At 45.1% G+C, this 14,060-nt stretch overlaps 1 protein-coding gene across 2 annotated transcripts in view; it reads right to left on the bottom strand.

The window, feature by feature from the left end:
• Positions 1-11,653: 11,653 nt before the first annotated feature.
• Positions 11,654-14,060, bottom strand: part of dync1li1 (dynein, cytoplasmic 1, light intermediate chain 1) — a 50,402-nt gene continuing 47,995 nt past the window's right edge. The window contains exon 13 of one of the 2 annotated variants that reach the window (XM_078417704.1): positions 11,654-12,536. In XM_078417704.1, the coding sequence (XP_078273830.1) occupies positions 12,427-12,536 (110 nt within the window). In that variant the 3' untranslated portion in view covers positions 11,654-12,426. The remainder of the gene's footprint in view (positions 12,537-14,060) is intronic. The other variant, XM_078417713.1, reaches the window with a different exon arrangement.

The following is a 14,060-nucleotide window of genomic DNA, read 5'->3' on the forward strand; positions in this document are numbered from 1 at the left end:
TTATCTCTTCCGAACAGAGACCCGACGTTTGTTTCTGGTCGTGTCTCCGGTCATGCTGCGGCCTACCATCGGCCAAACGCCTGGAGCTGGCGGCCTCCAGCTGGGACCACCTGGGGCTCTGCTTCGCAGAGCCCACGGACCGGACTTACCATCTGCGGAGCTGGCTACCTTTGGAGGCTGTGGTGGTGCTGGGAGTGCGGCTGCGACTCGCCTTCGGAGGCTTCGGGCCGCGGGCCGCGTGGATATCGGAAGCTCGCAGGCTCCTGGGTGGGGGCCGATATCGGGAGCTCTGGCAGCGGCAGCATCTTCGCCCGCGCCAAATCGCGGGGCTTGGGTTGGCCCGCTGCGGACCTTTCGGCACAGCCTGGAATTTCTCCGCCGGCTGGGCCTTCAATGTTGGGAGCCACGACCGCCCCGACATGGCAACTTCAAACAGCCTGACCGCTGGAGAAGACGGCAGGGAAGAAGAAATACATTCTGGCCTTCCATCACAGTGAGGAGGTGACTGGAGGAGACTCACTTTGATGGATGTTTCTTTTTTTTGTTTTGTGTTGGTTTGTGATTGTGTGTGTTATTGCTTATTTTTATTGCTCTTATTTTTGGACTGTGGGTAACGGAATTTCGTCCAAAAGACATGTTTTCTGGATGACAATAAAGGCTATTCTGATTCTGAGAAGTGTTATATTTTTAGAGATGTAGCATAGAATCAGGCTTTTCACCCAATCAACACCATGCTGACTAACGATAATACCAGTTCTATGTTATTTCCACTTCCCCATCCATTCCCCAATCAGTAGGGGAAATTTACAGATGCCAATTAATCTACTAGCTCATATATACGTGGGAGGAAACTAGAGCACCTGGAGGAAACCCACATCATCACAGGGAGATTCTGCAAAGTTTACACATACAGCACCAGAGGTTAGGATCGAACCTGGGTTTCTGGCACTGTGAGGCAGCAGCTCTACCAGCCGCGCCACTGGACTGTTGTGGAATGCTCGCCACTTGCCCGAATCGGTGCAGCACCAACATCCCTCAAAAAACCCAGCACGCATTGACAATGTGTAGGAAGGAACTGCAGATACTGGTTTAAACCGGATAGGCACAAAAAGTTGAAGTAACTCAGCAGGTCAGACAGCATTTCTGGAGAAACGGAATAGGTGACTTTTCGGGTCTTCACCCGAAACGTCACCGATTCCTTTTCTCTAGAGATGCTTCAGACCCGCTGATTTACTACAGCTTTTTGTGTCTAACCACACAGGACGAAGCAGGCCATTTGATTAGCATCCCATATACCACTCCCTCCACCACTGGTGCAGTGTGAATCATCAACAAAAGGCACTGCAATTACTTGCAGTTATTCCAATAGCACCTCCCAAACTTGTAATCTTTATCACCAAAAAGAAAAGGCATGCACAAGGGAACCACCGGCCAGATCCAGCTCACCAATATGTCTCCAGTTTACCATTGTGGCATTTAATTTAGGGAACTTGCTACCCACGGACTCCACAGGCATACACAACTACCCTGTTTAGTGCTGGTCAAAATTACGCTGGTTCATTTTGGCCAATCCAAATAGTCACAGGGATGCACCCCTGTCACATCTGCTTAATCTGCGTCAGAGGTCAGGGTCAAGACTAGTGCTAACAGCTCAGTGTGAACTTATGCTCTCCCCATTTCTGCATGATAGGAACCCTGCTCAAAGCCCTGCCCTCTAGTGGCAATAAAACGCCCACAACTTGGCGTGCAGACGGTTTCTGTTGGTTTGGTGTTGGACACACTAGGATGAGCTGTATGTGGCCCCTCAGCACTGAGACATAGGGCTCCAACACCATCGGCTCCGTCCTGACATCATGAAGCTATCACCTTGACAGGTGAATGAGGACAGTTGGAGAGAAATGCACCTCAAAATATGCATCAGAACCAGGCAATCTGTGGGTTATCCATGTGGGTTATAAACCAGTTTTTCTCCCACCAATGAAACTGCTTGACCTTCTACGCATTTCCCACAGCTTTTACAAATCCCCTTGGTTTTTTTTACTGCTTTTATCAAATTGTCAACCATGTGCTTTCATTTAAAAAACAGCAATTCTGGCTTCTCCCTATCAAAGATATCCCCTTGTTCCTATCAACCCTACTCACTCTCTGCAACAGCTACTGTGTTTCCTTTCTTTCCCTGTGGTGATGAAGTATTTTGGACTTGAAACATTAACTCTGTTTCTCTTTCCACAGGTGCTGTTTGACCTAATGTGTGTTCCCAGCATTTTCTGTTGCATTAGAGTAGAGGCTGCAGCTCCCCACAAGAGATGATAATAGACAATAGACAATAGGTGCAGGAGTAGGCCATTCAGCCCTTCGAGCCAGCACCGCCAATCAATGCGATCATGGCTGATCACTCTCAATCAGTACCCCGTTCCTGCCTTCTCCCCATACCCCCTCACTCTGCTATCCTTAAGAGCTCTATCCAGCTCTCTCTTGAAAGCATCCAACGAACTGGCCTCCACTGCCTTCTGAGGCAGAGAATTCCACACCTTCACCACTCTCTGACTGAAAAAGTTATTCCTTATCTCTGTTCTAAATGGCCTACCCCTTATTCTTAAACCGTGGCCCCTTGTTCTGGACTCCCCCAACATTGGGAACATGTTTCCTGCCTCTAATGTGTACAATCCCCTAATTATCTTATATGTTTCAATAAGATCCCCCCTCATCCTTCTAAATTCCAGTGTATACAAGCCCAATCGCTCCAGCCTTTCAACATACGACAGTCCCGCCATTCCGGGAATTAACCTAGTGAACCTACGCTGCACGCCCTCCATAGCAAGAATATCCTTCCTCAAATTTGGAGACCAAAACTGCACACAGTACTCCAGGTGCGGTCTCACCAGGGCCCGGTACAACTGTAGAAGGACCTCTTTGCTCCTATACTCAACTCCTCTTGTTACGAAGGCCAACATTCCATTGGCTTTCTTCACTGCCTGCTGTACATGCATGCTTCCTTTCATTGACTGATGCACTAGGACACCCAGATCTCGTTGAACTCCCCCTCCTCCTAACTTGACACCATTCAGATAATAATCTGCCTTTCTATTCTTACTCACACTTATCTACATTAAACTGCAACTGCCATGTGTCAGCCCACTCACACAACCTGTCCAAGTCACCCTGCAGCCTTATTGCATCTTCCTCACAATTCACACTACCCCCCAGCTTAGTATCATCTGCAAATTTGCTAATGGTACTTTTAATCCCTTCGTCTAAGTCATTAATGTATATCGTAAATAGCTGGGGTCCCAGCACCGAACCTTGCGGTACCCCACTGGTCACTGCCTGCCATTCCGAAAGGGACCCATTTATCCCCACTCTTTGCTTTCTGTCTGTCAACCAATTTTCTATCCATGTCAGTACCCTACCCCCAATACCATGTGCCCTAATTTTGCCCACTAATCTCCTATGTGGGACCTTGTCGAAGGCTTTCTGAAAGTCGAGGTACACCACATCCACTGACTCTCCCCTGTCAATTTTCCTAGTTACATCCTCAAAAAATTCCAGTAGATTTGTCAAGCATGATTTCCCCTTCGTAAATCCATGCTGACTCGGAATGATCCTGTTACTGCTATCCAAATGCTCAGCAATTTCGTCTTTTATAATTGACTCCAGCATCTTCCCCACCACTGATGTCAGATAATTACCCGTTTTCTCTCTCCCTCCTTTCTTAAAAAGTGGGATAACATTTGCTATCCTCCAATCCACAGGAACTGATCCTGAATCTATAGAACATTGAAAAATGATCTCCAATGCTTCCACTATTTCTAGAGCCACCTCCTTAAGTACCCTGGGATGCAGACCATCAGGCCCTGGGGATTTATCAGCCTTCAGTCCCATCAGTCTACCCAAAACCATTTCCTGCCTAATGTGGATTTCCTTCAGTTCCTCCATCACCCTAGGTTCTCCGGCCCCTAGAACATTTGGGAGATTGTGTGTATCTTCCTCAGTGAAGACAGATCCAAAGTAACGGTTTAACTCGTCTGCCATTTCTTTGTTCCCCATAATAAATTCCCCTGCTTCTGTCTTCAAGGGACCCACATTTGCCTTGACTATTTTTTTCCTCTTCACGTACCTAAAAAAACTTTTGCTATCCTCCTTTATATTATTGGCTAGTTTACCCTCGTACCTCATCTTTTCTCCCCGTATTGCCTTTTTAGTTAACTTTTGTTGCTCTTTAAAAGAGTCCCAATCCTCTGTCTTCCCACTCTTCTTTGCTATGTTATACTTCCTCTCCTTAATTTTTATGCTGTCCCTGACTTCCCTTGTCAGCCACAGGTGTCTCTTACTCCCCTTAGAGTCTTCCCACCTCTTTGGAATAAATTGATCCTGCAACCTCTGCATTATTCCCAGGAATACCTGCCATTGCTGTTCTACCGTCTTCCCTGCTAGGGCCTCCTTCCAGTCAATTTTGGCCAGCTCCTGCCTCATGCCTCTGTAATCCCCTTTGCTATACTGTAATACTGACACTTCCGATTTTCCCTTCTGCCTTTCCATTTGCAGAGTAAAACTTATCATGTTGTGATCACTGCCTCCTAATGGCTCTTTTACCTCTAGTCCCCTTATCAGATCAGGATCATTACACAACACTAAATCCAGAATTGCCTTCTCCCTGGTAGGCTCCAGTACAAGCTGTTCTAAGAATCCATCTCGAAGGCACTCTACAAACTCTCTTTCCTGGGGTCCATTTCCAACCTGATTTTCCCAGTCTACCTGCATGTTGAAATCTCCCATAACCACCGTAGCATTACATTTTTGACACGCCAATTTTATCTCCTCATTCAACTACAGTGAGACTGTAGGATCTAGATACACAGGCAGTCTCCTTAGGCTTTATTTGGGTAGTTTGTTGCTGTATTTGAGCCAAGTTCCCTATACCTGACTTCCCAGCACAGCAGCGGGCAGGCTAGGGTGTCTCACACCAGCAACGCTGTGAGTGCCGTATGGTCCAAGAGATTAAGACACATGGAATTCACGGTGATTTGGTAGATTGGATGCAAAATGAAAGGCCTGCAATCAGGTATAGCCTTTTCTTGGACAGCGCACACCAAAAGCTTTTCACTGTACCTGAGTATACGTGACAATAATAAACTAAACTAAACTAAACTGGATAGCATGGATGTGGAGGGGATATTTCCAATAGTGGAAGTCGAGGACCAGAGGACACAGCCTCAGAATGAAAGGACGTACCTTTAGAATGGAGACGAAAAGGAATTTCTTTAGCCAGAGGGTGGTGAATCTGTGGAATTCATTGCCACAGACAGCTGTGGAAGCCAAGTCATTGGGTATTTTTAAAGCAGAAATTGATAGGTTTTTGATTTGTAAGGGCATCAAAGTTTACAGTCTAAGGCAGGAGAAGGGGGTTGAGAGGAAAAAATAGATCAGCCATGATCAAATGGCAAAGCAAACTCGATGTGCCAAATGGCCTAATTCTGCTCCTATGTCTTATGGCCTTATGGTCTACAATTGGCATGGCCACAGAAAGGTCCGCATTGGCCAATCTGATCTCCCGGTGGCCGAGCACTTCAACTCCCCCTCCCATTCCTAGTCTGACCTATCTGTCATGGGCCTCCTCCAGTGCCATAGTGAGGCCCACCGGTAATTGGAGGAACAGCACCTCATATTTCGCCTGGGCAGCTTGCAGCCCAGTGGTATGAACATCGACTTCTCCAACTTTAGATAGTTCCTCTGTCCCTCTCTTCCCCTCCCCCTTCCCAGATCTCCCTCTATCTTCCTGTCTCCACCTATATCCTTCCTTTGCCCCGCCCCCCTGACATCAGTCTGAAGAAGGGTCTCGACCCGAAACGTCACCCATTCCTTCTCTCCTGAGATGCTGCCTGACCTGCTGAGTTACTCCAGCATTTTGTGAATAAATACCTTCAATTTGTACCAGCATCTGCAGTTATTTTCTTATACTACACGTTGAAGGGGCGGTATTCTGACTGGAGAACTATGACCTATGCTGGGATCTCAGTTGGTTGTGATATATATAAAGGACTTCAATGAAAATGTTGTTGGGCTAATTAGTAAGTTTGCAGAGAACACAAAAAATGGTGGAGTTCTGGATAGTGAGGAAAGTTGCCAAAGGATGTCATATAGACCAGTTGGAAATACGAGCAGAGAAATAGTGATGGAGTTTGACACACAAGTGCAAGATGTTGCATGTTAAATGTAAGAGGAAAGTATACAGTAAATGGTAGGCATTAATGTACAGAGAGGGTGCAAATCCATAGCTCCCTGAAAGTGGCACACATGTAGATAGGGTGATAAAGAAGGCATATGACATGCCATCAGTCAACATTAATTATAAAAGTTGGGAAGTCATGTTGCAGCTGTATAAATTGTTGGTTAGGTCACATTTGTAGTATTGTATGCAGTTCTGTTTTTTACACAGAAAGTAGTAGGTGCTTGGAATCTGCTGCCAGGGAGGTGGTAGAAGCAGATACAACAGTAATATCTAAAAGGAATTTAAAACATGCACATGAATATGCAGGGAGTGGAAGAATATGGATCACGTTCAACCAGATAGGATTAGTTTAATTTGGCATCATAACATAACATAACATAACATAACAACACTTTATTGTCACTCGGCACAACACCGAGCGAAATTTCAGCAGTCACACAAAATACAGCAAAAAGAAAAGAACACAGGACACCCGACCCCAACACAAACATCCATCACAGTGACTCCAAACACCCCCTCACTGTGATGGAGGCAACAAAACTTCCCCTCTCTTCCCCCCGCACCCACGGACAGGCAGCTCGACCCCTACCGAGGCAAACGACACGCACAGCCCCCGCAAGGGGATGGAAGGCCCCCCGGCCGAGCCGCCCCGGGCACCGAAACGTCCCGCGGCCACACCGGGCGATGTTAAGTCCAACGGCCGAGCCGCACCGGGCACTGAAACGTCCCGCGGCCGAACAGCGCTGACGATGTTAAGTCCAGCGGCCAAGCCGCACCGGGCACTGAAACGTCCCGCGGCCACACCGGGCGATGTTAAGTCCAGCGGCCAAGCCGCACCGGGCATTGAAACGTCCCGCGGCCGAGCCGCACCGGGCACTGAAACGTCCCGCGGCCACACCGGGCACTGAAACGTCCCGCGGCCACACCGGGCGATGTTAAGTCCAGCGGCCAAGCCACACCGGGCACTGAAACGTCCCGCGGCCGAGCCGCACCGGGCACTGAAACGTCCCGCGGCCACACCGGGCACTGAAACGTCCCGCGGCCACACCGGGCGATGTTAAGTCCAGCGGCCAAGCCACACCGGGCACTGAAACGTCCCGCGGCCGAGCCGCACCGGGCACTGAAACGTCCCGCGGCCACACCGGGCACTGAAACGTCCCGCGGCCACACCGGGCGATGTTAAGTCCAGCGGCCGAGCCGCACCGGGCACTGAAACGTCCCGCGGCCGAGCCGCACCGGGCACTGAAACGTCCCGCGGCCGCACCGGGCGATGTTAAGTCCAGCGGCCGAGCCGCACCGGGCACTGAAACGTCCCGCGGCCGAGCTGCGCCGGCAATGTTAAGGCCCGCAGCCGAGCCGCACCGGGCACTGAAACGTCCCGCAGCCGAGCTGCGCCGGCAATGTTAAGGCCCGCAGCCGAGCCGCGCCCCGGGGAAGAGACCTAATAAAATAAAGGTTCCCCCCCCCCCCACCCCACCCCACACCCCCACCACACACCCCCACCACACATACACAGCCAAAAACAGAAACAAAAACCATCCCAACACCGACACAAACAAAAAAAAAGAAAAAAAGACAACAGACTGCCAGAGAGCCGCAGCCGTTAGGCGCAGCCAACTCCTCCCACTCATGGTCAGCACCGACATGGTGGAACAAACGGCCTGTGCTGTAATGCTTTATGTTCTAGCTCTATATAATGCAGCACTATCAATAAGGGTCTCTATGTAATGCGACAATGATTTATTTTTCCACTTATTCCATTAGTGCTATCTTTCTGCTGAGTGTGCCTGAGACCTAAGCAAGGTACCAATGTATGTTCACCAGAAGGATCACACCACTTCTAGAAGACAATTCACGGGGATCGCTGGGCGGCACGGACTTGGTGGGCCGAAAAGGCCTGTTTCCGGCTGTATATATATGATATGATATGATATGATTACCTTTTCAAGGGCAATTAGAAGTAAAAAATGCTGACTTTGCTAGAAGTTTGCACATCTTAAAAAGTAAATAAATGAGAAAAAAAAAACGCTTTGGTGAACTCTTCATCAAAGACTCGGAGCTTGGCCTCAGAGTGTGTGTATTGAAATGCAGCATTGATTACCTACTGCATTTCAATCATTAAGGTTGAGGTAACTGGCTCTCGAGTGGAGATACATGGTTGAACAATTTCCCATTTATCCTGTAAGATAGTTCCGCTCCAGTGGGAGGCTTGTTGGAAGTGTGATGCTGCCAGATATGTTGAACAACGACGCAGCTTTGCTTGATACTAGTTTGAACTGAAATTAATCTGTTGTACTATTATCCATTAGTTAAGGTTGATTTGATTGCCATCATGAAGAAAATGCAAGATGTAAGTGATTTTGTCCAAATAGCTAGATTTAGACTGTCCTTCTTGTTTGCCAGACTGATATCTGACCATTAAATTGTAAAAACAATTCAAAGTTTATCAAAAAAGATAGCTGTTCAGAGGGCAAATTGAAGTCTGCCCTAAATCAGGAAGCTGGACACATTTACCAACAATCCTGCCTCCAAAACCACTGTCCTTCACAGCTGTGGTTAGCGTGAGAATCCCTTAAGTTCATGAACACATACACATGTCTAGGAAGAAAGATTGGTCCAGGAAGACATTCAAAGAATCCAACAGCTCACCCTGCATGATGAGCAAGCCCTGAGAAATAACTCTTTAACATCGTTGCTCGGGCTTGTGAAAGACCTGTCCATGAGCTGGTCTCTGGCGCCTTGGTCTGGAATTGTGCGAGTCCCAAGTCTGACATCACTGACATTGAACTGTCCCTGGGGACCTTGACCAGATATTAAGTGGACCATCATGTGGCAAAGACCAGTAACAAGGAATGTCAATATATTGCCTTTAGACTTCAACCTCTAGTGTTCCTATTGATTAGCATACTACAAAAGACTGTGGCGTAAACAGGGTGATAAATTCAGTCTGAAGAAGGGTCTCAACCCGAAACGTCATCCATTCTTTCTCTCCCGAGATGCTGCCTGACCCGCTGAGTTACTCCAGCATTTTGTGCCTACCATTTTATCAAACATTTGCAGATTCATGTTTCTTTTCCAATGATATCTGTTTCATAAGGATATTGCTGTCCTTTAGCACATGAGAGACCCAACTTTTCATTTTTAACTATCCTAAATTTTGTTTCTTGTCCTTTTATTCCTTAATCCCTATTCATATTTATACTAATTCCTTACTGATGCTCTTATGTTATGCTTTATTATCAGAGCTATTCTCAACCCCTGCATTCTTCCGTCCCCACCCCTTCAAAACCTCCTCTGCATATCTGTGCACTGTGAATGGCTCAATTGTAATCATGTATTGTCTTTCCATTGACTGGTTAGCACGCAACAAAAGCTTTTCATTGTACCTTGGTACATGACAATAAACTAAACAAAACTTTTGCAATATTTTAATTTAAAAAATCAACTTTCTTCAAAAAAAATATGTAAAGAAAACAGAGTGCGTGGTTTTCTACATTAATTCTGTTATTGATTCTATACGTTAATAGTGTAATCACATTTTCTGCACAGAACAACGTTGCTACTTCTGTGTCTGTGACTTCCTGGGAAATATACTTTTCAAGTATTTGAGAAGTTTCCACCTCAGACTTAGCATCTCAATATCACGTGGTAGGAGTTTAAACTATAGTTACTTTTAGATACTTTAGTTTACTTTATTTTAGAGATAGTGTGGAAACAGGCCCTATGGCCCACCGAGACTGCGCCGACCATGCACCTATTGTCTATTGACCAGTGATCACCCTGTACACTAACACTATCTTACACACTAGGGACAATTTACAATTTTACAGAAGCCAATTAACCGACAAACCTGTACATCTTTGGAGTGCTGGAGGAAACCGGGGCACCCGAAGAAAACCCACGCAGCCATAGGGAGAAGGTACAAACTCCCATAGTCAGTATCGAACCCGGGTCTGGCGCTGTAAGGCTGAGGTATTTACAAGGATCTTCAATCTGTCTCTATCTCTGACAACGGTCCCGAAGTCAGCCACCATAGTGCCGGTGCCGAAAAAAGCAAACATCAGCAATCTGAACGACTACCGACCGGTTGCCCTCACACCGATAGTAATGAATTGCTTTGAAAGGTTGGTCCTCTCCTACATCAAAGCCATCATCCCTGCCTCACTAGACCCACATCAGTTCCCCTTCAGAGCAAATAGATCCAGAGAACGCCATCTCTATGGCTCTTCATACCGTCCTGACCCGCCTGGAGAGACAGGGCACATATGTGAGGATGCTATTTATAGACTATAGCTCTGCCTTCAATACTGTCATCCACACTAAGCTCAACTCCAAACTCCACCAGCTAGGCCTCAGCTCGTCAATATGCAAAGGATCCTGAATTTCCTGACGGAGCGTCCTCAGACAGTGAAAATGGGCCTCCACCTGTCCTCCACTACCATGAACCTTTATTGCACTTTACCCCGTTTCCTTTTTTCCCCCCCTCCCTTTGTTGTTTTAGTTTTCTCCGTGATTTATTTATTCTATAGCATCGATTTGGAAGTAGCATTCTTAATCTCGTTGTACTTGTACAATGACAATATATATTGTATTGTATTCAAAAGAATATAAAGGGAATGCATGAGATGGGGCCCCAGTGAGTTCAAAAGAAATATGAGAAATGGGGCCCTAATGAGATTAAAGGGAATATAAAAAAATTAGGTTCCAGTGTGTTTAAAAGAATATAGGAAACAGAACCCTGGTGAATTGTAAGATGGGGACAATCTGCTTAGTGAATCTGCTTCCACTACCCTCTTTAGCAGAGCACTCCAAGTACTCTGGAGTACTCCATCACTCCATACCCCCCTCAAAATCTCTCAATCACTGATAGTAAATTTAATGTATCTATTTTTTCCCCATAAATGTGGAATGGAACACTGCACCCAGGATGAATGACTTTGGAATATTTTGCCTGCACCCTCAACAGCAGTGCATTGGTTTGTTTCAGACATTTCCATGCACGAGCAATGCCTTTACAAAGCAGCCATATTGCCAACATAAATAGGATCATCTTTAATTGGTACTAGTATGCAGAAAATTTGATCCAGCGAGCATTCGTTTGATCTAAAGAAAATGATTTTTAATGTTCTTCCATTTCCACTGTCGGAAATAATTCTTCATTTTCTGGGCCTGCTATCTCAGAACTTAAAAACAATTAAATAGGATAAAAATTAAATCCTACACACTTACAAAAATGACGTACTAGGCGAGGAATACATTTTTGAATTATTGTTTGGAGCACATCCACGTGTTCGTTCCTGGAGGCCGAAAACATCAAATGAAAGATGCCCTCCTAAAGGAGAGCCAAACTTTGTGTGCAGACAACAACCATTTGTGAATTACATTGATTTACTTTTTCTAAATAAAAGACTGACATAATTTAGATCCGCTGAAGAGAATAAATACAACTTTATTGAAGGATGACAATCCTTACATCTTTCTGTAATTAGAAACAGCACAATACAGGAACCAGACAGAAATGAGTGAAGGTAGTACCATATAACAACCAGAACAAAGGATACAGAGTTCAAGTTGATGTATTGTACATTCCTTGGGTGACTGACCACTGCCCCCTTTCTTCAAATTCAACACTGCAGTTTACAAGTAACAGGCTACGATACAAAAAGCAGGCATTTCACCACATTGTTCAGGATTTTTAAAGAGTACTTCTGTTCAGCACACTTTTTATGTTTGGCCACCAGCAATTCATATTTGAGGCAGTACTGTTGGGATGCAAGTTTGTGAAAAGTTGATTTTAATAGCCTGGATTCCTGCTCTGCCTCCAGCCAGCAAAACAGTTAGATACAGTGTGTTCTAGGCACCATAGTTACGATTTGAATCTGACATTTCCCTTTTGAACACCTGGGAAATATAAATAACTCGCCCAAACTGGCTGCAAATTAGCATTATTGAACAAAGAGATGCAAAGTCCAATAATTAAGTTCATCTCATTATTTTCCTCTCAGAAAACACATCAATAGAATCATTTTTGCAGCAAACTCCCTCTCAATAGTTTCTGCACATACAACGAACAACTCATCGAACGTGGTAGTCCAGTATACTTCAAAAACAGCCTGTGATACTCAGCACATGTTCTGAAGGAAAAAGGAAAGGCAAAGCCAACAATACGGTATAAAAGTCACACGAGTAGCTTTTCTTCAGGATGCTTTGTCTTCTGCTATGGATGTATGGGTTGGAGATACAGCTTCTGGCTTGCGTGCAATTCTGTCCAGTTCTGCCTGTACATCTGTTAACACGGGTTTATGACCTATAAATAGGAAAGGGAGATATTGTTATAATCTCTGTTAGCAACAAGAAAAATAGATTAAATAGTGACTGTAATCATTGTTGCAAGTTTAGTTATTTTAATAAAGAAACATTATCAGTGATCACTAAGAATTTCCTTGAGCATTTGGTCTTTTATAAACTATATTCATGAAACTTTGTGTCAGACGAATTTTTGGTCAGGTTCTCTTCTGTTTATGCTCATACTGAATTTAATAGGAAGAGGACAGAGTTATGCGATTATTCCTCAGAATACAACTCATATTAGAGCTCAACAAATATATAAAGAGAATTTTGTGGTTGTATCTACCTCAGTCCTTTTCGTGGTAGAACATAGATCAGTACAGCACAGAAACAGGCGCTTTGGCCCACAAAATCTGTGCCAAACAGAATGTCATGGTAAACAAATCTTATTGCCTGTGTATGATCCATATGCTTGATTCTTCCTTTGTCCAAGTGAGCTTTAAATATATAAATGCTGACGAGGAACAGACAGATTCAAACCACACCACTCAAAACTAGTATGTGGTTTATCCTCCAGGTGATGTCACACGTAAATCAACTGTGTACGTATAAACAATCTTGTTGACCATGGTTTCTTAAGGCACTTCTTGGAAAACACTTGGATTTCCTTCAGGTAGTTCGTTAATCCGTCATGCAACCTTACGGAGGAGGCCAAGGACAGAAAGGTCAGTATGGGAATGTGGAGAGGGGTTAAAATGGTTAGCATTTGGGAAATCAAGTAGGCCTTGGAGGACTGAATCCAAACTTTTCCCGAGTCCATGCTTGGTCTCTTGCCGATCCTTTGCCAGAGCGAGGCCACAAGCAAACTGGAAAAAAACAGCACCTCAAATTCCTACTGGGTAGCTTATAACTCAACAGTACAAACATTGAATTTTCTAATTTTAGGTAACCAAGTGAATCCTTCCCATCACCTTTTTTTCCCCTCCTCTCTTCTCACAGCCCAACTTGGACTCACACCCATTTCTCCCCTCTCCCTCACTTTCCACCTACATTCCTTCCTCTGGCTTCAGAATTTGCAACTCTTATGCTTATCACCTGTGGCCTTTGTTCAACCACCTGTCCACCCTCCTAACCACCCCCACTGTAAATTAGCATCTGAAGTTCCTTATTTCTACATTTGCAAGAATAAGAATAGATTTGTGGATAGACATAAAAAGCTGGAGTAACTCAGCGGGACAGGCAGCATCTCTGGAGGGAAGAAAAGGGTGGCGTTTCGGGTCGAGACCCTTCTTCAGACTTGGAAAGCGTCAACTGAGATTTGTGGAACTGAGATTTGTGGAACTGATCTTAAAAACTGCAACTCACCAGATATTCTAGCTGAATCATTTACTCAAAATTAGATTAATTTGCTCTAAATGCAGCAGAAACTGGAAATCTCTCAGCAACTTAAGATCAGAAAATAATATTGACATTTTCAAGTTGAATTAGTGATTCAAAGAAAATTTGAGATGATCTGGGCAAGGCTGGAATTTTATACAAAGAA

This window comes from Rhinoraja longicauda, chromosome 2 (genome assembly GCF_053455715.1).
Source record: "Rhinoraja longicauda isolate Sanriku21f chromosome 2, sRhiLon1.1, whole genome shotgun sequence".
In the NCBI taxonomy this organism is placed as follows: Eukaryota; Metazoa; Chordata; class Chondrichthyes; order Rajiformes; family Arhynchobatidae; genus Rhinoraja; species Rhinoraja longicauda.